The sequence below is a fragment of the Taudactylus pleione genome, unplaced genomic scaffold (genome assembly GCF_031769625.1).
Source record: "Taudactylus pleione unplaced genomic scaffold, aTauple2 ptg000282l, whole genome shotgun sequence".
In the NCBI taxonomy this organism is placed as follows: Eukaryota; Metazoa; Chordata; class Amphibia; order Anura; family Myobatrachidae; genus Taudactylus; species Taudactylus pleione.
The window spans coordinates 4,853,577-4,881,512 of NW_028284684.1; the positions used below are offsets into that span (position 1 = coordinate 4,853,577).

General features: G+C 44.8%; 1 protein-coding gene across 1 annotated transcript in view; it reads right to left on the bottom strand.

Annotated features, from left to right (window-relative positions):
• ADGRD1 (adhesion G protein-coupled receptor D1) overlaps nucleotides 1-27,936 on the bottom strand; it is a 596,761-nt gene that overhangs the window by 289,565 nt on the left and 279,260 nt on the right. The window contains exons 15-16 of the mRNA XM_088482162.1: nucleotides 8,038-8,111; nucleotides 7,100-7,223 (exon numbers count right to left, since the gene is read on the bottom strand). Coding sequence (XP_088338288.1) covers nucleotides 7,100-7,223; nucleotides 8,038-8,111 — 198 coding nt within the window. The remainder of the gene's footprint in view (nucleotides 1-7,099; nucleotides 7,224-8,037; nucleotides 8,112-27,936) is intronic.

The following is a 27,936-nucleotide window of genomic DNA, read 5'->3' on the forward strand; positions in this document are numbered from 1 at the left end:
TTTTATTTATTTTAGTTTACCACCCCTACATCTACTGTACCTCAATAGTCTCAGCCCCTTTCTGCCATATATATATATATATATAAAAACAAATGCCCTGACTGACTCACTGACTCGTCAATGCCCATCCCAAAGTCATGGACCTAGAAACTTGAAATTCAGGGAGTATATGCCCTCCATGATGTAGGCACACACTAAGCAGGGATTTATCGAAATTCGACTCCTAACCGTGTGAAAATAGGGGAGCCACACCAACTGTCACTCCAACTGCTGTCAAACATCACTGGCAGTTGGTGTGGCTCCCCTATTTGAATATTGGACTGCGCTGCACACCCACCTCTGGAGCTGCCACTAGCTGTATGATCCTGACATGGTTTATGAGGCAGACCATACTGCAAAGGGGTAAAATGTATTTTCACAGATTCCTCAATAGCTCCTAGGCCACAGGTGAGGGAGGGTAATGTGTTAGTACAGGTGTGAGGGAAGGAATGTGTTTCTACAGAGGTGAAAGAGGAAAATGTGTTACTACACAGGTGAGGGAGGAAAATGTATTACAAAAGCAGTGAGAGGGGAATGTGTTACTATAGAGGTGAGGGAAGGGAATGTGTTACTACACAGGTATGGGATGGGAATGTGTGGCTTCACAGGTGAGGGAGGGGCATGTGTTACTACACAGGTGAGGGATGGGAATGTGTTACTACACAGGTAAGGGAAAGGTATGTGTTACTGCACAGGTAAGGGAGGGGAATTTCAAATGTGTTACTATGGGGTGAGGGAAGGAAATGTGTTACAAGACGTATGAGGGAAAGGAATGCATTACTACAGAGGTGAGGGTTGGGAATGTGTTACTACAGGGGAGAGTAGGGGTTATGTGTTACCACAGAGGCGAGGGAGGGGAATGTGTTAATACAGGTGTGAGGGAGGAATTGTATTTCAACACAGGTGAGGGAGGGGAATGTTGAATGTGTTACAACATGGGCAATGGAAGGAAATGTGTTACTACAGAGGTGAGCGAGGATAATATGTTACTACAGAGGTGACGGAGTGGAATGTGTAGTACATAGTTGAGGGTGGGTAATGTCTTACTATAGCAGTGAGGGAGGGGATGCATTCTATAGAGGTGAAGAATTAATGTGTTACTGGAGTGGGGACATGAGGCTGCTGATACTCAGGGGGCATGTGGTATTAAAGATATAGAGGGGGCATGAGGCTGGACAGACACAGGAGGGACATGAGGCTGAAAATGCATGGGAGGGAGTCTGAGGCTGTAGAGAACATTAAGGGATGGGTCTGGAGAGACACAGAGGGAATGATGCTATATGGCGGCCGCACAAGTTAGCAACTCAGCGAATGACAAGTAAAAAATACTAGTATATATACACTACCAGTGAATTAACAATTTCAAGTTTAATGCATTAAATCTTAGATTCAATGCGTAGTCTCAGATTGAATCTGTTAACTATGTTTTATTAATGTAAGTCATATTCATTCATTGAACATGTGTGTTCATTTGCTGGCTTTGTTCATTCATTTACTGGTCATTTGTGTGAAACTCCTGTTTTTGGTTGTAAAATGAAAGTTAAAAAAACTATTACTTCAATCTTTAAACCAAATATGTATTTTAAAATTATACATAGTAAATATGATGGTACTTGTCTCAAAATTGTTTTTCTGTTGTATCTTCTACATACACCATCCCCTTAACCGTTCATTCACTTGACAGTTCACCATATATACCACCCTTTGACCCTTTAACAGCATTGCATGAATCAAACAAGGTACTGGAGGCATGTTGACATGACAGCATCATGAAGTTGCTACAGATTGTCCCCTACACATGCATGCTGAGAATGTCCACTCCCTTTCCACCATATCCAAAAGCTACAGTACTCTGTTGGATGGTTCTGTGACTACTGAGTTCATTGGAGTACACTGAGATTATTATCATGTTTGTGGAGCCAGCATAAGATAATGTGTGCTTTGCTTTTGTGCATATGGGGAGTGTCATACTGAAACAGGAAGAAGCCTTTCCCAAAGTACTGCTACAAAGTAGCACACAATTCTCTGGAATGTCAGTCATAATAAATTTCTTCTCTGGAACTAAGAGGTCCAAACCAAATCATGAAAAACAGCACTAGATAATTATTCCTCAACAACCATAATTAAAGTTGTCAATTAGAATTTGGGCAAAGATGAGTTTTCCTGACATCCACCAAACACAGATTCACAGTTCACTATCATTCCCTATCGGATATCCAAGCTAGTGCCCTGCCTGCAAATTATATTTTTATGACTACTGTTCGATACCAGTCAGAAAAGATCCTCTTGCTACAGAGACTAATCTCTATTGGCTCTCAGACTGATGTTCTGCTATGCAAAAAGGTCCTAGAGAAGAAGGTATTTGCCTCAGAACCGGGCTACTATCACTCCATTGCTACCAATTTACTCTTCACACTAGCCACTTGGGATTTCTATACTAGATTCTACCAACTTCGGTCTTTCCATCCTCTCTTAGCTCCTTTATGGAATAAACATACTTTTCTCCCAGGTATGGACCACGACTTGCTTCACTTTTGGACTAGTCATAATATTCTCTTTCCCTTTGATGTTGCACCTATATGCACCTTCCCTAATTTTGCTAATCTTCAAACCTGCTATTCTCTTCCACACAAAGTATTTTTACCAAGTTCTGCAAATATGACACTTTTATCATATTCTCATGAAATCCTCTTCCACCACTCATAGCTCACCTATAGAATCATTATGTTGGCATCCTCAATCGACTAAGGGACTCATATCCACTATATACCAACTTCTACTCTCCCACAACCAGTCCCAAAAAGAAGCACACGAATTGGTCTGGGAGCACGTTGTGGGCAAGACTCTGACCCCGAGGATTGGTCCAAAATCAGAATGGATATAGTTAAAGTTCTATTTCAGTATGTATTAAAGAGAGTTCCTACATACTCTATTTTTGATCGTACTTGGTACCCACTCATCTTCATTCTATTTACCCTACATATTGTACCCTATATATGTTGGCATATGTGTGGTCAGCGGGAAACCCTGTTGCACATCTGGTGGTTATGTCCACATACAGTATCCAGCACTACTGGACAGAAGTTAAAAATTTAATTAAATCAATAGTTGGAATACAAATACCAAACTCTCCTCTATATTCCTTACTATCTTGACCCACTCCACATATCTCACACCCAAAGCAGAAACTGAACAATTATGTAATTAATACAACTAAATGCCAAATCGCTTTGTGCTGGAAATCAACTACACCCCCCTCTCTACCTGCCACAATTAACACTATCTGGTGCACTTACAGCAGGGGTCTTCAACCTTGGCCCTCCAGCTGCTGTGGAACTACACATCCCAGCATGCACTGCCATAGTTTTAGCATGCTGTTATATCAAAAAGGTGGCAGTGCATGCTGGGATGTGTAGTTCCACAGCAGCTGGAGGGCCAAGGTTGAAGACCCCTGACTTACAGGGTGGAACAAATCACCCTAGTTATATACGCCAGAGCACTTTGGAAAAATATGGACTTCATGAACAGACCATTTTGAGACCGAACCTCCCTTAACAACTATATAGCTTCACTTTCCCTTTGCTTCTTTATACGGATACTGGCGACTCACACTGCTTAGTACCCCCCCCCCTCTTTTTTCTATTTCACTCCCCTCCTCCCTTCTTTCTCACCCTCTCTCGAATTCCCATTTACCACCTTCTACTGGTTTGATATGGTCAACATCTTATTTGCAATATAGTGGTAATACTCTATCGTCCATTAATAGATTATTCCTTCAACAATTCATTTCCGTTTGTTTAACTCAGTTTGTCTAGATAAAAGTTAGTTGTCACTAAGCATCATTTCTCAGTTATGTTCTTTTCTATGTTATGTCAACTCCTATGTATACTACAGAATCCTTTAATAAAATATATATATATATTTTTTTTTTTTAAAAAGGTCCTAGAGAAGATTGAGGCAGTGCAATTTGCATAGTTCCACTTCAGGGCATTCTACAGTATATTGAAATCATTTTGAAATGAACGAAGCAGGCCATCACAAGGCTACACAGTTCATCAGGCTCTCTCTAACAGCATGTGCCTTGCTACTGATGTGGCTGAGAGTTGATAAGATCAACAGGGGTTAATCCTTTGCACTTGGGACTCTACAATTATGATGATCGATGTCACAATTCAGACATTGGGAGCTGTGGCTCTACATCATTGTCTGTGGGGCTCTATTTACTGAGCATCAGATTTGCAGTCAATTGCAATCGAATAGACATCAACGTCAAATGACAGTTAAAAGAACTGTATTTAGTAAGTATTCGTTTTCTCTGTGAATTAAAATCCACCATCAGTGCTCATTGTTTGGACCCCTATCCTGCCACAAATTGGTGAAAATCTGCCGTCAGTTAATGGTGGATTTCAAGCACTGCACAGATTATTAGAATTTGTGCAGTCTTTGCTGTGTAAAAACAAAAAAATTAACTGTACAGCCAATTTTGAAATAGACAACCAGTCCTGGACCACGCTAATTACTTCCTATGAAGCGTGTCCATGAGTGACCTCTCATTAGCATCATCTTAAGTGTTTTTACTTAGCCAAGACCCATGGATGTGTCCCTATGGATTGAGTGACTAATAAATGGGTAAATGAGTGTGTAGGGGAGCAGCTATATAAAAAAAATCCTTTTACTATGTTGTCGGAGTGTGTCTTTATTTTAATTTTAATACTTTAATTGTAATTTTTTTACAGGTGTATGCCTGGGCACACTGGCACTTATGGTTCTCTAAGTGCCACATGCTATGGCTAGTTTGCTGGGACATGTAGTTTACCTGTTTAGATTAGAACAATAAAAATATAAATATTATTCACTATTACCTCCACGGAATGCAGTTAATATACCGACAGAGGGGATTCCAGCAGTCAGAATCCTGGCACCGGAATCCCAACATCTGCCAGAATGCTGGCGCCGGCATTCTGACAGTCAGAAGATAAGTAGCGGGGGAGGGTTAGGGTTGGGTGTTAGGCACTAGGGGGCAGGGCCATAACTAGGGTAGTGCGACCTGTGCCATGGCACAGGGCACTGCAGGGCAGAGGGCGCTGTTTGGGCCTGTCAATTTTCCTATTTCTTATCATTCTCACTTGTAGCTTCCCCTTCTTTTATCCCCAGCATCTCCTGGCCTCAGCTATCTCTTCCCTGGCCCTTCCCCATGAGGCCATGGCCCTTTTTCAGGTGCACTAACTTATGTCCCTAGTTAAAAAATAGGGGGGGGCGCCAATGCTCTCACTGGCACAGGGCACCAAAAATTCTAGTTATGGCTCTATTATGGGGAGGGTTAGCTTTAGGGTGCAGGGAGGGGTAGGTTAGGTTTAGGCACTGTGGGAGGAGATTAGGTTCAGGCACCGGGGAGGGTTAGGGTAGAGAGAGGGGGAGGGTTAGGATACCGACCAACGAAGTGTCAGCATTCTAGCCCTGTCAGGATGCTGTCGTCAGAATTCTGACCGCCGGGATCCCAAATGTCGGCATCCCTTACCCATCCCTACCTCCACACCCAAACCCCAGGGTGCACAGAAGAGCCCTGGAAATTTAACTTAGGACTGGTTGCCCTTAGGGATGGGGGACCTCATTTTTGGGGGGCCCCCACTTTCGATTTCAGCACTGGGTTGACCAGTCTGGGACTTGTTGCCACTATGGCAGGGGGACCCCACACTGCATGTCTCCCAGCTGGGAGGTGGCTAGAAGTGAACACACAAAAGGTCTGTCTCATGAGCATACCAGTGAAAAAGGTTGTGTTCCCAGGCACACAGCTGCAGTCATAAAAGGCCAGAGTCATACAGTGAAACTGCACTTGCCATAGGGCTGTTGCAAGTGTCGATGGTGTAAGTGTATCGATAGCAGTGTTACAGCATGAATAAACGCAGAAAGTGGGCGTCTCAGTCCTAGCACATTCAGATGCAGGCTATTACACCAGGAGAAAGGCTGATACTAGCATTTGCATATCATTGCAGCAGCGACTCTAGCAACAGACAAAAGAATGGATGCAGCAGCATCCATCTCTGAATCAGGCCCTAAAGCTCTTTCGGACAGCTTGGTTGAGACAATGCTTAAGGCTAGAAAGCTGGTTTGTCTAAATAAAAGATCATAAATTATGGAAGAAATAAATCTCTTGGTGCAAGAATAAGTGATTTCAGGCATTTTTTCTTTTTTTAACTTGGCCTGACTTTTCTTGTTTATGCCAATCCTGACAGCAGTCTTTAGGCAGCATTTAGTAGTTTAAAGATTATGACCTCTTAACTGTTGATCTACTTTAAAGGATGCACTTATGCCAGTGGTTCAGACTTTATACAGGGAGTGCTGCCTGTGCATCCTTCATACATTCCTACTATAGCTCCTTAGGACCTGAACTTGGTATTGTCAGTGGAGTTACAATTCTCACATGGAAGACTACTTTTCTCTTGGCGATCTCTACAATGAAAAGAGTTTTGGAACTAGGAGCTCTGTCTTCCAGATCTTCATATTTCATTAAGACAGGGATGTTCTTTGTAGAAAGCAATATTTAACATTCCACATAAACCAGGATATAGACATTCTGGGGTAAATGTAATAGCCTTTGAATTGCGGGCATCAGCAATTCCCTTGCGAGCCTGGCCGATGTTTTAAAATAGCAATCATTTACAAAACAAACCTGGTTATGAGAGCCAATATATTTTGCCTTTAAGGCTCTCTACAGCTCCTGTGATGGAAGCTTTATTCTAGAAGTCTATCTTTTCTGTATTTTTTCATATGCATGTAAATGATTATATAGCAGAAGAGTTCACAAGAGAATACCACACCTATCTGTAGCACAGTTTAAATATATCTTTCAACAAATGTATCCCAAACCCAGGGTTCCATGTCCAATTAGCCCCTCAGCAGTCCATACCATATATAACTGTGAGCTAAGTACTAATGAGTGCTGCTTAGAATGCCATGAGATGAACATAGATTATGCTATTACTGCTAGCGGTGTCCAGATTTCACTAACTTCCAAATGTTTCTATTTCTGTTGAATAGTCTAAACAATAGTAATTCTTACCGTTAAGGGTACAACCTGCATCAGAATGGCAAAGTTGGTGAGATGATTGCAGAGACAAACGGAGTAATTCAAGTCTCCTGCAACGCGTATACATCCCTCATTGGACCAAATACCAGAACCAGACCTGCAAGAAATATGTTACATAGCACATTCAGTACTAGAATTATAAGTAACATTCACACACATAGGACCTCATTCAGAGTTGGTCGTTGCGGCCGCTAAACTGCGCATCCGTAAAATTCACAATGCGCGTGCACAAACTAGCTATTACGATCAGAAATTGCTCTCTCCTTGAACACAGCCAGGTCATTAGTTTGAGTGACAGATTGAGCCGTTTGTGGGTGGTAACAGGGGAAGGTGCTTGTGAACGGGGGAGTGGAGATCCGAACGCAGGCGTGTCTGACTATGCAAACAGCGTTTTATGGGAGTGCATAATTAACTAAGTAGTGTCATGGCACATGTGACATGGGAGGTTTGTACACTGACTACATCGTAGTGCTTAAGAGAGGGTACGGTCAACCTTAAGCTCTACGAGCAGCTCCGATGGTTCCCGATGGTCTCGATTAATCCTTATATGCCCGGAGATGACGTGTAATGCGAACGAGAAGGGGGCGTATTTTTAGTCTTCCGGCCGCATCCTCCCCTCGCTCGTCCAGCTAACGGTCCCATCTTAAAGACGCAACTTGCGAGCGCTTCATTTGCATATCCGGCCCCTTTTACCTTATGACCGTGCGGCCGCAACGACCGACTCTGAATGAGGTCCATAGTACTGTACTGACAAGACCCACTTTGTCCTCATTCAACTGGTTTCCTGATTTGATGACAATGCGATAAATAACAAACATTCACTTTTTGTCTCCAAAGTTTTTTTTTACATGATTTGAGTATAGTAACTCAGTTATGACCTTTCCAAATATAGTGACTAACTTGTTACTAACCTGAAGTCCAGAAAAGCGCAATACAGGTTGACGTCATTACTGTTGTTGGCAGCTTCACGGTACAGTCGAGCAGTCTAAATAAATAAAAAAAAGTATTACGATATCTAATCACCAGATTAATTTACTCATACAGTGTTTTACCTATACCTAGCAATCATCAGGTGATCGGGCTAGAAACTGTCTGGGTCCTTACCTCTTCAGTCCAGGCTATGTGTGACAGTACAGCTACTAAATAACAATCAGCAGGGTGTTTTCATGCACAAGTACCTAACAAATTGATACAATCACATATCTGAATCTCGTGCATCACATTGATAACACTGCACAACAATGAAAATGTTTCCGATGTGAAAATAGTTACTTCTAATTGATTTCAGCATGCAAAGAATGAATATTACATTTAAAACTCTCAGTTAGCTCTGAGTTCCGAGATATAGCCCATTTATGACGATGTAGAGTTATTCCTAGTGAAGTGGGCAGAATGGAGAGAATCTTACCAGCAATCTGCGTTCTGCACAGAGGGGCGGGGCCTAATGACCCAATTAAATGAATCACTTATTTGTCCCCTCCCCTATTCAAATATATGCGATCCACGGAATTACCCACACAAGATAACTGTGGTGCACTGAGTGACAAGCATAGTGAGCGATTCCACCAAGACATTTCAGCAATGGAACAATGATATCAGGGTAGGTGAATCACTACTGTTGGACAGTGACAAGAGATGCCCCAGAAGAGGAGTACAAGCGACAAGCAAAGAGAAAGCACCCCCATGAATAGGCCACTATATTAGATAGTACTTTCGTATGCTGTATGTTTGTTTCGTTTTGTGTTCTTATTTGTGATTGATAGAAAATAAATAACAGTTGTTTTAATTCAATCAAGAAAATAGATTATTTTAAAATAGCTTTTCACTATGACTATATTACTAATGTATATACAGTATAGTGCAAGTAGTGTAGCTCAAAAAATAGAGCTACTAAAAACATTCTGAAACCATTTTAGTTTTTCTTGACCTCAAATTAGTAATATATCACTATTTTTAGAAAGGAAACAAATTAAAAGTATTAATTTGTTGTCCAGTGTAATTGATATTTTGTATTTTCACTTTACACTTCTCGTATTTTAGACGGTATTTATACATATATACAGAGGTGTAACATGGATCCATGTCATCCTGAGCAAGTGCATGTTACAGCACCCGCCAGGGACTGAAGTGCGCACAGGGAGGGTGCATGGACAGCATGTGGGAGTGACTTCAAGTGATAAAATAAATTATATAGCAAATAGGAAAAGTTGGGTTCACTGACAACTCTTTCCTCTAAGTTGTCAGCACTGGAAGGTTGTTGGACTATAATAGTAGAGGTGTGAAATACACCTCAATGGCAGGGGTTGTACAAAGCTGTACATCCTATTTAACTCTTGCAATGAGAATTTCTACATATACAACTGAGTATACCTTTTGAAATTGGATCAACTTGTGTTACAGGATCGATAGCCCTTAAAAAAACACTAATTTGAGCTAATGATGCTCTCCTGGGTCTTACTAAGAGTCAAGACTTGAATAAAAGTACAGAGGATTATAAAACACTTTACTGCCATCCAGAAACCCTGTACTGGCTAAGAGTTTAACATTTCTACATAATACCACTGTAATGTGTTTCATTGACCAATTTAATGGTAAATAACCAAAGCAGGGTACTGAAGTTAAAAGTATTTTAATTTTACATTAAAATGGGATAATATAAGGGACATATTCTACCCTATGCATACTGTAAATACTCCTGAACGGCAACTACATTAGCCTTGACGCCCCCACACATATGCGATGGATAGCCACAAAGTCCCGTTCTGCAAACGCCATGGCTGGGGGATCAGGAATATTCAATATGTTGAAAAATCTGTATTCACTAATCCAGACTCGAATATGGTCATAATCGGTGAGTTGGGGATTTTTAACATGGAGAATTTCCCCGATTCACAGTCGGATCGCCGATCATCGATGTCCGTGGATCAGCAGCTTTGGTCACCAATCGGATCACCGTCGGTTGAACAGGGAATCGCACTGGTGCATGGGCCCCTTTAGTCCTAACTATTGTGTTAACCCTCTTAATAGATGATGACTTACAGTCACAGGTTTTCCTATGCTTCATTTCTTATGCTGTTTGCATCACCAGAAATGCTTGCAACCAGCGGCGGCTCCTACCCTCTAAGATGAGGGGGGGCTGCCGCAACCGAAAAGCACTCACCCGGCTTCTCCTGACCAGCGCATGCGCACTAGCAGCGGGCTCCCACAGATGCGCATATCACCGGCTTCCAAAGGGCTGCATCGTCTGCAGCCCCAAGAAGTTGGGTAGGGCTGGTGGAAAGGCAGAGAAGTGGCTTCCTACTGGAAGCCGCTCTCTGCTAATAGCAGCCTGCACGGGCAGTCCCAGGGGGAGGAGACACCTCCCCCTGAGACTGCCGGTTGTTTATGTGACTGGCAGGTAGTGCTTCCAATGGGAAGCCACTGCCAGTCACAGTGTAGCCAGTGCAGTCACAGACTGCACTGACTACACTGAGGTGGTGGATTTTACTGGGGGGGCTGCAGCCTTGCAACCACTAGGCGAAATCCGCCACTGCTTGCAACTGGCATTCAACAATGCATAATTACAAACAGAGCTGCCAAGAGGGGAGGGGGGAACAGGTATTAATTACCCAGGCCCAGGCTTGTTGGAAGGACCCCGGTCCACCACCGCCACCCCCCTCCCTCTTAACTGTCAGCAGCAGCCTCTCTCCCCAGCCCGGTACACACTGCTGTGTTCAGCACCAGCAGCAGTCTCCTCAGCCTGTGTGGGAGGAAGCAATCAAACTAAATGTCCCCCACCCCCCTGGATTTGCCTCTGGCTGAGGGACTCATGGGGCCCCCTTTACAGCGTACGGCGCTGTAAAAACTTAAAAAAAAATTTTTTTTTTAATGGGGAGTATGGCCACGCCTCCCGCAATTAGTGCAGTATTATCTACTTCCACCTCTGTGTGCTCCAAATAACAAATATGATATCACACCTCCTACCAGAAATAGAATGAATGCGCTTATCTGAAATTGAGGATGTCCTTTCACCACATATGTCTGCATGTGTTTGTTTTACCCACCTGGCTTCCAGCATCATTATGTGTGAGATATTACATATTTTATTGTGAGTGTGCCATTTATTTTTAATAGGTTTATAAAGATATAATATGTTTATAAAGATTAAAAAATGGTATTATGCTATGAGATATATATATTTCCTATTTCCTTTGAGGTCAGCTGCAGCAAAGGCATGCGGTTATATCTGGTGAAAGGACATAGGGGTCTATTTAGCAGTGTTAGGAGACAGAGTGAAAAGTGATAAGAAAGTGATAAGGTGCCAGCCAATCAGCTCCCAACTGTCATTTTTCAAACACAGCCTGTGAGATGACAGTTAGGAGCTGATTTTCTGGCAACTTATCACTTTCTTATCACTTTTCACTCTGTCTCCTAACACTGCTTAGTAAACAGACCCCATAATCATTGTCAGATAATCTCATTCATCTCTATTTTTGGTACAAGGTGTGATATCACAAATCTGTTATTTGGAGCATACAGAGGTAAAAGAAAATAATTCTGCACAATTAGGGGTTCATCTTGTTCTTTGTTTTTCAGATGTGATTTGGACACTGGACAAGTGATGTCATACAGAATTGCTGCCCAACCTATATATTTGTATATTGTTAGAGTATTCACAGAGTTATGGTGCGTACACACGGTACGATATCTATGAACGATAACGATATATCGTTCATATCGTTCATCTTTATGCAGTGAACGACCAATGACGTTCCCGCATGAACGATAACGATATCTCTGATCGTCCGTACATGCAGGCCAACTTGCACAATATCGTCAACTTTGCCTGTTCAGAGATGTGGCAGGATGACTTCACTGAAAGATATCTTTCTCTATCTTGTTGGTGGTACAGATTATACCATGTGTATGCAGCCTAACTCACAGGTTAAACACAACATATCACACCAATCCGTCACAATACATCATCAGACCAAACAGCGTATCATTAACACTGACTCAAGTACAAATCACAGATTTACTAAGAATCCTGTCAAACACGATCAAATTCACACCAAAATCGCAGCACAATCCAAAAAATAAATAGACCTGCCTGTAAGCAGCATATTTGACCAAAGCACTGCACAGATCAGTATAATTTGTGGACCTTTCAACCTGGTCACGGAAAATTGTGGGAAAACGTGGCGTGGATCCCCCCCTATTTTCAGTTTACCAGCCCCGAACTGAACCAGCCAGGGTAGTAATGCCATAATAGGAGGACACACAGCATGGGGTCCCCTGCCAAAGCATTATATAGCCCCAAACTGGTCTGCCCAGGGCAGGGCTGCCATCAGGGGGTGACCACCGGGCCTTGAGTCCCGGGCCCGGAGAGAGAGGGGGGCCCAGTGCTGCTCCAGCAGGGAGGCAGAATGAATACAACGCCACGGCATGTCATTTATGGTGCCGGCTGCGAGCCAGCCAGAGCTTGCGGACCGGCAGCCAATCAGGAGAGGCCACTCCTGATTGGCTGCCAATCCGCAAGCTGTGATTGGCTCGTGATCGGTACCGCTATGTCTCTATTTAATGTGTCAGCCAGTTACCCTGTCCAATGATGGGTGCACACGCAGTATGAGCAGGTACTGAGACAGGGTTATGTTATCCTGAAGGTAGGTGCTGGCATAATTTTCCTGTCCATTTACAGAGACTTTGCAGATTTTCATGGGTTCTCTGCACAAGTGACCAGCAGCTGACTGTGACAGCTGCAGCGAGAATACAGAAACAAACATCAGACTTTGCAGTGGTAAAGCTTTACTGTACCATATCTCATCTACTCTGAACAGTTACGCAGTAATGGCACTTGCTAGTAAAGAGAAGAGTGATGAGGTGCATAGTGTATAAACTATTATTATACTTTAGTGGGTTGTAGAGGACAATAAACTCTACTGTGTGTTCAATGTCACTGAAAAGAAACAACAGAGTAGTGGTGACTTGCCCCAGTTTGCTGACACAAATTGGGTGTCCCACGTCCTGGTGTAGCTCCGCCCACCTCTATCGCCCCCAGATCCCGGGGGCCCTGCCTGTTTTGTTAGTACCGGGCTCCACAACTTCTGATGGCAGCCCTGGAAATCCTCGGAAAGTGGTGACCTAAAAAATAAAATGGGATCGTCCCCTTCCCCAAGGATTTACCAGCCCTGGGCTGCCCAGGCTATTCCCTGCAACCCTGGTAGCAGTGGGTGCAGTTAATATTGCTGAAGAGAGAAATAATATTGTTCTTTACAGTGGAACTACAGGTCCCTGCAAGCCTGCCCAGCTTCCGGGCACTTGGAGAACAAAAAGTGTCAGCATGCCCACACAGCTCCTGATCCATACCAGACATGCTGTACTGTATGACATTTCCCATGTGGTTTTCAGCATTTCATACGCGATTGGCTAAGTGTCAGACTCCTCAAAGCCAATTAGCGGGCGCTTAGTATATTCATACAGCTTAGTATATTCATACTGATCTGTGCAGTGCTTTGATCAAACACACTGCTCACAGGCAGGGGTATTTATTTTGTGCTTTGTGCTGCGATTTTAGAGTGATTTTGGTAGTGTTTGACAACATGATTCTTAGTAAATCCGTGCTATGTATTTGATTCAGTGTTAATGATATGATGTTTGGTCTAATGGTATATTTTGCAGAATTGGTGTATTATGCCGTTTAACCTGCAAGTTGCCATCAATTTGGCTTTTTAGCAAATTTGCAAATCACACTCAAATCCCAGAAAAACAGCAAATTGACCAAAAACGAATCTTAGTAAATATCCCCCCTAGAGTCAGTGATAATGTACAGCAAAAAAAAAATGTTGTTTTCCAAACAGTTACTCTATGTAATTCATTTTTGTCCCAATCAAAGTAGTTATTGAGAGCTGGTATTGTACAAGTAATTGTAGGAATTGTGGTATTGCTAAATATAGAAGGATGTCTACAACAAGGGAGAATATTTTTCATTTAAAAGTATTGATCTGCCATCATTGGATACTCCATAGAGAGCAAATTGGTGTTTGTTTAAAATAATAAGTTTAACTGAGCATGAGAGTTCATCTGTAAACTACTTCTGATTATGCTCCTGCCATTGATTTTATGACATCCACGCCAGAAAGCTTTATATAAGGCCTTTTGTTATGAAATACATGTTTTAGTCCACTGAACCTTTTCTGATGTATGGGAAGGAAATTGGAATAAGGCTTAAAATTTCATATGGATACATTTGTCATGGTTATCAGATGCAATAAATATTTTACACACTCCATTTATAGCTGGCCACATCTCAGGCACTTGGATTACTTAATGGAAGTTTGAAAAGTTCTCCAAGTTTTTCGTTTAGAAACTTTTGGCTATAGAGGACTTAAAATACTTTGTTCGTCTTTAGCCGATTTCACTGTAGGATAATACATATCTATCAAACTTCTGCCTTAGTCGCACATAATGCTGATGCCATTCCAGGCACTTTCTATGATCAGAAATTCCATGGGAATATCCACCAGTATTCTGAGTCGGACGCACCACCCGCAGGCCTCCGTCTGCGAGAGCAGCAGTCATCAGTATCATCAGCATTTGCTCCAGTCCCATCCTTGGAGCAGGAGATCAGATTAAATTGGACAGATCTCTGCATATGCTCAGAATAGGATGAACTTTGTGTACACGCCCACCTCACTTTTATTCTGCATGCGAATGCCCTGTTACCGCCACACTGCCAACCTGTAACGCCCAACCAGCCTTAAGTGAGAAGTAACTGAGATGCCTCAACTCAGAATCTCTCGGAAATACTTTGAGATGCGTCCGCATTCGTTAACTGCCTGTAACTCAGAATCACCTCCTGTATCTGGTTTTGCATGACCACAAATTTGTCTGTACAGTATTAGCACTGTATATTCTAGGGGTGTGCACCGGCCACTTTTCGTGTTTTGTGTTTTGGTTTTGGATCTGGATCTTTCTTCGTGTTTTGGATCTGGATTGGTTTTGCCAAAACCACCCTTCCGTGTTTTGGGTTCTGGGTTTTGTGTTTTGGATCTGTATTTTTTTGAAAAAAAGCATAAAAACAGCTAAAATCACAGAATTTGTAGGTTTTTCTGCTCCTATGCTATTATTAACCTCAATAACCTTAATTTCCACTCATTTCCAGTCTATTCTGAACACCTCACACCTCACAATAGTGTTTTTATGTCCAAATGGTTCCACCGAGGTAGCTGGATGACTATGCTAAGCGACACGAGTGGGCGGCACAAACACGTGACCCATCTAGGCGTGATACTGCAGTGGCAGACAGGATGGCAGTTTGAAAAACTAGGCCCCAAACTGTACATAATGCAAAGAAAAAAAAGAGGTGCAAGATGGAATTGTCCTTGGGCCCTCCCACCCACCCTTATGTTGTATAAACAGGACATGCACACTTTAACAAACCAATCATTTCAGCGCCAGGGTCTGCCACACAACTGTGGCTGAAATGATTGGTTCGTTTGGGCCCCCACAAAACAAGCTGGCAATTAATGTGTCCCTGCACAAACTGGCTCTACGGAGGCAAGATGTCATCCTCATCCTCCTCATCCACCGATTCCTCACAAAGTATTAACTCGTCCCCACTTGAATCCACCACCACAGGTCCCTCTGTACGTTCTGGAGGCTGGTCTCCCTGGAAGAGCTGATAATTCATTTTGATGATCATCATCTTCTCCACATTCTGTGGAAGCAACCTCCTACGCCTTTCGCTTACAAGGTTCCCGGCTGCACTAAACACTCTTTCGGAGTACACACTGGAGGGGGGGCAACTCAGGTAAAATAGAGCCAGTTTGTACAGGGGCCTCCAAATTGCCTCTTTTTCCTGCCAGTACAGGTATGGACTGTCTGACATGCCTACTTGGATGCTGTCACCGATGTAATCCTCCACCATTCTGTCAATGGTGACAGTATCATATGCAGTGACAGTAGACATGTCAGAAATTGTTGCCAGGTCCTTCAGTCCGGACCAGATGTCCAAACTTGGTCCTGCCTGCCCTGCATCATCGCCAGCGGGTTGCTTAGGATACCTAAGTTTTTTCCTGGCAGCCCCAGTTGCGGGAGAAAATGAAGAAGGAGCTGTTGACGTGTCACGTTCCGCTTCAGCTGACAGTGTGTTCACCAGCAGGTCTTTGCACATCTGCAGGCTTGTGTCGGCCGGAAAGAGAGACACCACATAGGCTTTAAACCTAGGATCGAGCACGGTGGCCAAAATGTAGTGGTCTGATTTCAACAGATTGACCACCCTGGAATCCTGGCAAAGCGAATGAAGGGCTTCATCCACAAGTCCCACATGCCGAGCGGAATCGCTCCGTCTTAGCTCCTCCTTCACTTTCTCCAGCTGCTTCTGCAAAAGCCTGATGAGGGGAATGACCTGACTCAAGCTGGCAGTGTCTGAACTGACTTCACATGTGGCAAGTTCGAAGGGCTGGAGAACCTTGCACAACACGGAAATCATTCTCCACTGCGCTTGAGTCAGGTGCATACCCCCTCCTTTGCCTATGTCATAGGTGGATGTATAGGCTTGTATGGCCTTTTGCTGCTCCTCCATCCTCTGAAGCATATAGAGGGTTGAGTTCCATCGCGTCACAACCTCTTGCTTCAGGTGATGGCGGGGCAGGTTCAAGAGTGTTTGCTGGTGCTCCAGTCTTCGGCACGCAGTCGCTGAATGGCGAAAGTGGCCAGAAATTTTTCGGGCCACCCAAAGCGTCTCCTACACGCCCCTGTCGCTTTTCAGAAAATTCTGCACCACCAAGTTTATTGTGTGAGCAAAACATGGGATGTGCTGGAATTTGCCCAGATGTAATGCCCGCACAATATTGGTGGCGTTGTCAGATATCACAAATCCCCAGGAGAGTCTAAGTGGGGTAAGCCACTGGGCGATGATTTCCCTCAGTTTCTCTAAGAGGTTGTCGGCGGTGTGCCTCTTACTGAAACCGGTGATACACAGCGTAGCCTGCCTTGGAACGAGCTGGCGTTTCTGAGATGCTGCTACTGGTGACGCTGCTGCTGTTGCTGCGTAAGGTGATACATCTACCCAGTGGGCTGTCACAGTCATATAGTCCTTAGTCTGCCCTGTTCCACTTGTCCACATGTCCGTGGTTAAGTGGACATTGTGTACAACGGCATTTTTCAGGACACTGAGGACACTTTTTCTGACGTTTCTGTACAGTCTCGGTATCGCCTGCCTAGTGAAGTGGAATCTAGACGGGATTTGGAACCGGGGACACACTACCTCCATCAATTGTCTAAATCCCACTGCACTAATGGCGGATACCGGACGCACATCTAACACCAACATAGCAGTCAAGGCCTCAGTTATACGTTTTGCTTCAGGATGACTGCTGTCGTACTTCATCCTCCTCGCTAAGGACTGTTGGAGGGTCAATTGTTTAGTAAAAGTAGTGGTGTTCCTACTTCCTCTCTGGGATGATGAACGACTCCCAGCAGCAGCAACAGCAGCAGCGGCAGCAGTAGGCGTAGCAATGCAGGATCCTCCGGAGGAATCCCGGATAGGAGAGTCAGTCATGCTAGTGACATGGCCTGCAGGACTACTTCCGATCCTGACTAAGGAGGAAATTGACGAGGAGGGAGTTGACGGTGTGGTTTGCAGGCGCTTGGATACAACAGGACAACGGGATTTAGGTGTCCCTGGACTGCTTACGGTCTTAGCCAAAGTTTCTGAACTTGACAGTAACTTTTTATGAACGCGCTGCAGGTGCCGTATAAGGGAGGATGTTCCTAGGTGGTTGACGTCCCTACCCCTACTTATTTCACCTTTACATATGGTACATATGGCAAGACAGTTGTTGTCCGGATTTGGATAGAAATATTGCCAGACCAAAGAGGTGGAATGTTTGGTCTTCTGCCCAGGCATGACCGTGATGGGCTTTTTCATCCCACGGACTACAACTGTCTCCCCCGGAGCCTGATTTAAACAAACCACATCACCATCAGAATCCTCCTCGCCAACTTCCTCCTCAGCGCCAGCTACACCAGTATCCTCATCCTGTTGTACTTCAACAGTGACATCTTCAATTGGCATATCAGCAAGTGGACTGTGGGTGCTCCTTTCAGCACTTGCAGGGGGCGTGCAAATGGTGGAAAGAGCCACCTCTTCCCGTCCAGTGCTGGGAAGGTCAGGCATCGCAACCACCACCACACTTGGACTCTCCTTGGGGATTTGTGATATCTTCTTAGAAAGCACAGTTCTTCGCTGTGCTTTTGCCAGCTTAACTCTTTTGATTTTATTAGTGGGAGGAGGGCTTCCATCGTCATGTGAAGCTGAACCACTACTCATGAACATACTAGGGATCGACCTTAGCCGTTCCTTGCCACTCCGTGACGTAAATGGCATATTGGCAAGTTTACGTTTCTCTTCAGCTGATTTAAATGTTTTTTTCAAGGTCATTTTCCTGAACTTTGTCATTTGGGATTGTATGTGCCCTCTATTATGACATTGGGCATCGGCCTTGGCAGACGACGTTGACGGCATGTTATCGTCTATGTCATGACTAGTGGCAGCAGCTTCAGCACTAGGAGGAAGTGGTTCTTGATCTTTCTCTATTTTATTTTTTTCGGAGAAAGTTTGGTCCTCCATTTATGTTATATCGAATTGATATATACGTGCGGCTAAACACAGAAAATATTTTTTTATTTTTCCTGGAGAATAGTGCAATTTGTGGGTTACACCAGCCTTTACGAAATGAGCCAGCCGGCTCTTTACTTAAGGGACACAGGCGCACGCTTAGCGCTGCTCCTTTGTTGATGCACGTGCGGCTACTGCACACACAATTCACAAACACAGAAATTAATTTTTTTTTTGGTTTGGACTGGAGTGTACTTTGGGGGTTACAGCACCATTTAATGGTTAAGCCAGCCAGCCCTTTACTTATGACACAGGCGCACGCTTGGCACTACTTTGTTGATGCACGTGTGGCTACTGCGCACACAATTCACAAACACAGAAAATAATTTTTTTTTGGTTTGGACTGGAGTGTACTTGGGGGTTACAGCACCCTTTAACGGTCAAGCCAGCCAGCCCTTTACTTATGACACAGGCGCACGCTTGGCACTACTTTGTTGATGCACGTGCGGCTACTGCGCACACAATTCACAAACACAGAAAATAATTTTTTTTTTGGTTTGGACTGGAGTGTACTTTGGGGGTTACAGCACCCTTTAACGGTCAAGCCAGCCGGCCCTTTACTTATGACACAGGCGCACGCTTGCCACTACTTTGTTGATGCACGTGCGGCTACTACGCACACAATTCACAAACACAGAAAATTATTTTTTTTTTGGTTTGGACTGGAGTGTACTTTGGGGGTTACAGCACCCTTTAACGGTCAAGCCAACCGGCCCTTTACTTATGACACAGGCGCACGCTTGGCACTACTTTGTTGATGCACGTGCGGCTACTGCGCACACAATTCACAAACACAGAAAATAATTTTTTTTTAGTTTGGACTGGAGTGTACTTTGGGGGTTACAGCACCCTTTAACGGTCAAGCCAACCGGCCCTTTACTTATGACACAGGCGCACGCTTGGCACTACATTGTTGATGCACGTGTGGCTACTGCGCACACAATTCACAAACACAGAAAATAATTTTTTTTTTGGTTTGGACTGGAGTGTACTTTGGGGGTTACAGCACCCTTTAACGGTCAAGCCAGCCGGCCCTTTACTTATGACACAGGCGCACGCTTGGCACTACTTTGTTGATGCACGTGCGGCTACTGCGCACACAATTCACAAACACAGAAAATATATTTTGTTATTTGGTTTGGAGTGTACTTTGGGGGTTACAGCACCCTTTAACGGTCAAGCCAGCCGGCCCTTTACTTATGACACAGGCGCACGCTTGGCACTACTTTGTTGATGCACGTGCGGCTACTGCACACACAATTCACAAACACAGAAAAAAAAAAATTTTTTGGTTTGGACTGGAGTGTACTTTGGGGGTTACAGCACCCTTTAACGGTCAAGCCAGCTGGCCCTTTACTTATGACACAGGCGCACGCTTGGCACTACTTTGTTGATGCACGTGCGGCTACTACGCACACAATTCACAAACACAGAAAATAATTTTTTTTTGGTTTGGACTGGAGTGTACTTTGGGGGTTACAGCACCCTTTAACGGTCAAGCCAGCCGGCCCTTTACTTATGACACAGGCGCACGCTTGGCACTACTTTGTTGATGCACGTGCGGCTACTGCGCACACAATTCACAAACACAGAAAATAATTTTTTTTTGGTTTGGACTGGAGTGTACTTTGGGGGTTACAGCACCCTTTAACGGTCAAGCCAGCCGGCCCTTTACTTATGACACAGGCGCACGCTTGGCACTACTTTGTTGATGCACGTGCGGCTACTGCGCACACAATTCACAAACACAGAAAATATTATTTTTTTTTGGTTTGGACTGGAGTGTACTTTGGGGGTTACAGCACCCTATAACGGTCAAGCCAGCCGGCCCTTTACTTATGACACAGGCACACGCTTGGCACTACTTTGTTGATGCACGTGCGGCTACTGCGCACACAATTCACAAACACAGAAAATTATTTTATTTTTGGTTTGGACTGGAGTGTACTTTGGGGTTACAGCACCCTTTAACGGTCAAGCCAGCCGGCCCTTTACTTATGACACAGGCGCACGCTTGGCACTACTTTGTTGATGCACGTGCGGCTACTGCGCACACAATTCACAAACACAGAAAATATATTTTGTTATTTGGTTTGGAGTGTACTTTGGGGGTTACAGCACCCTTTAACGGTCAAGCCAGCCGGCCCTTTACTTATGACACAGGCGCACGCTTGGCACTACTTTGTTGATGCACGTGCGGCTACTGCGCACACAATTCACAAACACAGAAAAAAAAATTTTTTTGGTTTGGACTGGAGTGTACTTTGGGGGTTACAGCACCCTTTAACGGTCAAGCCAGCCGGCCCTTTACTTATGACACAGGCGCACGCTTGGCACTACTTTGTTGATGCACGTGCGGCTACTACGCACACAATTCACAAACACAGAAAATAATTTTTTTTTTGGTTTGGACTGGAGTGTACTTTGGGGGTTACAGCACCCTTTAACGGTCAAGCCAGCCGGCCCTTTACTTATGACACAGGCGCACGCTTGGCACTACTTTGTTGATGCACGTGCGGCTACTACGCACACAATTCACAAACACAGAAAATATTTTTTTTTTGGTTTGGACTGGAGTGTACTTTGGGGGTTACAGCACCCTTTAACGGTCAAGCCAGCCGGCCCTTTACTTATGACACAGGCGCACGCTTGGCACTACTTTGTTTATGCACGTGCGGCTACTGCGCACACAATTCACAAACACAGAAAATAATTTTTTTTTTGGTTTGGACTGGAGTGTACTTTGGGGGTTACAGCACCCTTTAATGGTCAAGCCAGCCGGCCCTTTACTTATGACACAGGCGCACGCTTGGCACTACTTTGTTGAAGCACGTGCGGCTACTGCGCACACAATTCACAAACAAAGAAAATTATTATTTTTTTGGTTTGGACTGGAGTGTACTTTGGGGGTTACAGCACCCTTTAACGGTCAAGCCAGCCGGCCCTTTACTTATGACACAGGCGCACGCTTGGCACTACTTTGTTGATGCACGTGTGGCTACTACGCACACAATTCACAAACACAGAAAAAAAAATTTTTTTGGTTTGGACTGGAGTGTACTTTGGGGGTTACAGCACCCTTTAACGGTCAAGCCAGCCGGACCTTTACTTATGACACAGGCGCATGCTTGGCACTACTTTGTTGATGCACGTGTGGCTACTGCGCACACAATTCACAAACACAGAAAATTATTTTTTTTTTGGTTTGGACTGGAGTGTACTTTGGGGGTTACAGCACCCTTTAACGGTCAAGCCAGCCGGCCCTTTACTTATGACACAGGCGCATGCTTGGCACTACTTTCTTGATGCACGTGCGGCTACTACGCACACAATTCACAAACACAGAAAATAATTTTTTTTTTGGTTTGGACTGGAGTGTACTTTGGGGGTTACAGCACCCTTTAACGGTCAAGCCAGCCGGCCCTTTACTTATGACACAGGCGCACGCTTGCCACTACTTTGTTGATGCACGTGCGGCTACTGCGCACACAATTCACAAACACAGAAAATATATTTTGTTATTTGGTTTGGAGTGTACTTTGGGGGTTACAGCACCCTTTAACGGTCAAGCCAGCCGGCCCTTTACTTATGACACAGGCGCACGCTTGGCACTACTTTGTTGATGCACGTGCGGCTACTGCGCACACAATTCACAAACACAGAAAAAAAATTTTTTTTTTGTTTGGACTGGAGTGTACTTTGGGGGTTACAGCACCCTTTAATGGTCAAGCCAGCCGGCCCTTTACTTATGACACAGGCGCACGCTTGGCACTACTTTGTTGATGCACGTGCGGATACTACGCACACAATTCACAAACACAGAAAATAATTTTTTTTTGGTTTGGACTGGAGTGTACTTTGGGGGTTACAGCACCCTTTAATGGTCAAGCCAGCCGGCCCTTTACTTATGACACAGGCGCACGCTTGGCACTACTTTGTTGATGCACGTGCGGCTACTGCGCACACAATTCACAAACACAGAAAATAATTTTTTTTTTGGTTTGGACTGGAGTGTACTTTGGGGGTTACAGCACCCTTTAACGGTCAAGTCAGCCGGCCCTTTACTTATGACACAGGCGCACGCTTGGCACTACTTTGTTGATGCACGTGCGGCTACTACGCACACAATTCACAAACACAGAAAATAATTTTTTTTTGGTTTGGACTGGAGTGTACTTTGGGGGTTACAGCACCCTTTAACGGTCAAGCCAGCCGGCCCTTTACTTATGACACAGGCGCATGCTTGGCACTACTTTGTTGATGCACGTGCGGCTACTGCGCACACAATTCACAAACACAGAAAATTATTTTTTTTTTGGTTTGGACTGGAGTGTACTTTGGGGGTTACAGCACCCTTTAACGGTCAAGCCAGCCGGCCCTTTACTTATGACACAGGCGCACGCTTGGCACTACTTTGTTGATGCACGTGCGGCTACTGCGCACACAATTCACAAACACAGAAAATATTTTTTTTTTTGGTTTGGACTGGAGTGTACTTTGGGGGTTACAGCACCCTTTAACGGTCAAGCCAGCCGGCCCTTTACTTATGACACAGGCGCACGCTTGGCACTACTTTGTTGATGCACGTGCGGCTACTGCGCACACAATTCACAAACACAGAAAATATTTTTTTTTTTTGGTTTGGACTGGAGTGTACTTTGGGGGTTACAGCACCCTTTAACGGTCAAGCCAGCCGGCCCTTTACTTATGACACAGGCACACGCTTGGCACTACTTTGTTGATGCACGTGCGGCTACTGCGCACACAATTCACAAACACAGAAAATTATTTTTTTTTTGGTTTGGACTGGAGTGTACTTTGGGGGTTACAGCACCCTTTAACGGTCAAGCCAGCCGGCCCTTTACTTATGACACAGGCGCATGCTTGGCACTACTTTGTTGATGCACGTGCGGCTACTGCGCACACAATTCACAAACACAGAAAATAATTTTTTTTTTGGTTTGGACTGGAGTGTACTTTGGGGTTACAGCACCCCTTAACGGTCAAGCCAGCCGGCCCTTTACTTATGACACAGGCGCACGCTTGGCACTACTTTGTTGATGCACGTGCGGCTACTGCGCACACAATTCACAAACACAGAAAAAAAAATTTTTTTTGGTTTGGACTGGAGTGTACTTTGGGGGTTACAGCACCCTTTAATGGTCAAGCCAGCCGGCCCTTTACTTATGACACAGGCGCACGCTTGGCACTACTTTGTTGATGCACGTGCGGCTACTACGCACACAATTCACAAACACAGAAAATAATTTTTTTTTGGTTTGGACTGGAGTGTACTTTGGGGGTTACAGCATCCTTTAACGGTCAAGCCAGCCGGCCCTTTACTTATGACACAGGCGCACGCTTGGCACTACTTTGTTGATGCACGTACGGCTACTGCGCACACAATTCACAAACACAGAAAATATTTTTTTTTTGGTTTGGACTGGAGTGTACTTTGGGGGTTACAGCACCCTTTAACGGTCAAGCCAGCCGGCCCTTTCCTTATGACACAGGCGCACGCTTGGCACTACTTTGTTGATGCACGTGCGGCTACAGCGCACACAATTCACAAACACAGAAAATAATTATTTTTTTGGTTTGGACTGGAGTGTACTTTGGGGGTTACAGCACCCTTTAATGGTCAAGCCAGCCGGCCCTTTACTTATGACACAGGCGCTCGCTTGGCACTACTTTGTTGATGCACGTGCGGCTACTACGCACACAATTCACAAACACAGAAAATATTTTTTTTTTGGTTTGGACTGGAGTGTACTTTGGGGGTTACAGCACCCTTTAACGGTCAAGCCAGCCGGCCCTTTACTTATGACACAGGCGCACGCTTGGCACTACTTTGTTGATGCACGTGCTGCTACTGCGCACACAATTCACAAACATAGAAAATAATTTTTTTTTTGGTTTGGACTGGAGTGTACTTTGGGGGTTACAGCACCCTTTAACGGTCAAGCCAGCCAGCCCTTTACTTATGACACAGGCGCACGCTTGGCACTACTTTGTTGATGCACGTGCGGCTCCTGCGCACACAATTCACAAACACAGAAAATATTTTTTTTTTTGGTTTGGACTGGAGTGTACTTTGGAGGTTACAGCACCCTTTAATGGTCAAGCCAGCCGGCCCTTTACTTATGACACAGGCGCACGCTTGGCACTACTTTGTTGATGCACGTGCGGCTACTGCGCACACAATTCACAAACACAGAAAATATTATTTTTTTTTGGTTTGGACTGGAGTGTACTTTGGGGGTTACAGCACCCTTTAACGGTCAAGCCAGCCGGCCCTTTACTTATGACACAGACACACGCTTGGCACTACTTTGTTGATGCACGTGCGGCTACTGCGCACACAATTCACAAACACAGAAAATTATTATTTTTTTGGTTTGGACTGGAGTGTACTTTGGGGGTTACAGCACCCTTTAATGGTCAAGCCAGCCGGCCCTTTACTTATGACACAGGCGCACGCTTGGCACTACTTTTTTGATGCACGTGCGGCTACTGCGCACACAATTCACAAACACAGAAAATATATTTTGTTATTTGGTTTGGAGTGTACTTTGGGGGTTACAGCACCCTTTAACGGTCAAGCCAGCCGGCCCTTTACTTATGAGACAGGCGCACGCTTGGCACTACTTTGTTGATGCACGTGCGGCTACTGCGCACACAATTCACAAACACAGAAAAAAAATTTTTTTTTGGTTTGGACTGGAGTGTACTTTGGGGGTTACAGCACCCTTTAACGGTCAAGCCAGCCGGCCCTTTACTTATGACACAGGCGCACGCTTGGCACTACTTTGTTGATGCACGTGCGGCTACTACGCACACAATTCACAAACACAGAAAATAATTTTTTTTTGGTTTGGACTGGAGTGTACTTTGGGGGTTACAGCACCCTTTAACAGTCAAGCCAGCCGGCCCTTTACTTATGACACAGGCGCACGCTTGGCACTACTTTGTTGATGCACGTGCGGCTACTGCGCACACAATTCACAAACACAGAAAATAATAATTTTTTTGGTTTGGACTGGAGTGTACTTTGGGGGTTACAGCACCCTTTAACGGTCAAGCCAGCCGGCCCTTTACTTATGACACAGGCGCACGCTTGGCACTACTTTGTTGATGCACGTGCGGCTACTGCGCACACAATTCACAAACACAGAAAATATTTTTTTTTTGGTTTGGACTGGAGTGTACTTTGGGGGTTACAGCACCCTTTAACGGTCAAGCCAGCCGGCCCTTTACTTATGACACAGGCGCACGCTTGGCACTACTTTGTTGATGCACGTGCGGCTACTGCGCACACAATTCACAAACACAGAAAATTATTATTTTTTTGGTTTGGACTGGAGTGTACTTTGGGGGTTACAGCACCCTTTAACGGTCAAGCCAGCCGGCCCTTTACTTATGACACAGGCGCACGCTTGGCACTACTTTGTTGATGCACGTGCGGCTACTGCGCACACAATTCACAAACACAGAAAATTATTATTTTTTTGGTTTGGACTGGAGTGTACTTTGGGGGTTACAGCACCCTTTAACGGTCAAGCCAGCCGGCCCTTTACTTATGACACAGGCGCATGCTTGGCACTACTTTGTTGATGCACGTGCGGCTACTACGCACACAATTCACAAACACAGAAAATATTTTTTTTTTTGGTTTGGACTGGAGTGTACTTTGGGGGTTACAGCACCCTTTAACGGTCAAGCCAGCCGGCCCTTTACTTATGACACAGGCGCACGCTTGGCACTACTTTGTTGATGCACGTGCGGCTACTGCGCACACAATTCACAAACACAGAAAATAATTTTTTTTTGGTTTGGACTCGAGTGTACTTTGGGGGTTACAGCACCCTTTAACGGTCAAGCCAGCCGGCCCTTTACTTATGACACAGGCGCACGCTTGGCACTACTTTGTTGATGCACGTGCGGCTACTGCGCACACAATTCACAAACACAGAAAATTATTTTTTTTTTGGTTTGGACTGGAGTGTACTTTGGGGGTTACAGCACCCTTTGACGGTCAAGCAAGCTGGCCCTTTACTTATGACACAGGCGCACGCTTGGCACTACATTGTTGATGCACGTGCGGCTACTGCGCACACAATTCACAAACACAGAAAATAATTTTTTTTTTGGTTTGGACTGGAGTGTACTTTGGGGGTTACAGCACCCTTTAACGGTCAAGCCAGCCGGCCCTTTACTTATGACACAGGCGCACGCTTGGCACTACTTTGTTGATGCACGTGCGGCTACTGCGCACACAATTCACAAACACAGAAAATAATTATTTTTTTGGTTTGGACTGGAGTGTACTTTGGGGGTTACAGCAGCCTTTAACGGTCAAGCCAGCCGGCCCTTTACTTATGACACAGGCGCACGCTTGGCACTACTTTGTTGATGCACGTGCGGCTACTGCGCACACAATTCACAAACACAGAAAATAATTTTTTTTTGGTTTGGACTGGAGTGTACTTTGGGGGTTACAGCACCCTTTAACAGTCAAGCCAGCCGGCCCTTTACTTTTGACACAGGCGCATGCTTGGCACTACTTTGTTGATGCACGTGCGGCTACTGCGCACACAATTCACAAACACAGAAAATTATTTTTTTTTTGGTTTGGACTGGAGTGTACTTTGGGGGTTACAGCACCCTTTAACGGTCAAGCCAGCCGGCCCTTTACTTATGACACAGGCGCACGCTTGGCACTACTTTGTTGATGCACGTGCGGCTACTGCGCACACAATTCACAAACACAGAAAATAATTTTTTTTTTGGTTTGGACTGGAGTGTACTTTGGGGGTTACAGCACCCTTTAACGGTCAAGCCAGCCGGCCCTTTACTTATGACACAGGCGCACGCTTGGCACTACTTTGTTGATGCACGTGCGGCTACTGCGCACACAATTCACAAACACAGAAAATATTTTTTTTTTTTGGTTTGGACTGGAGTGTACTTTGGGGGTTACAGCACCCTTTAACGGTCAAGCCAGCCGGCCCTTTACTTATGACACAGGCGCACGCTTGGCACTACTTTGTTGATGCACGTGCGGCTACTGCGCACACAATTCACAAACACAGAAAATTATTTTTTTTTTGGTTTGGACTGGAGTGTACTTTGGGGGTTACAGCACCCTTTA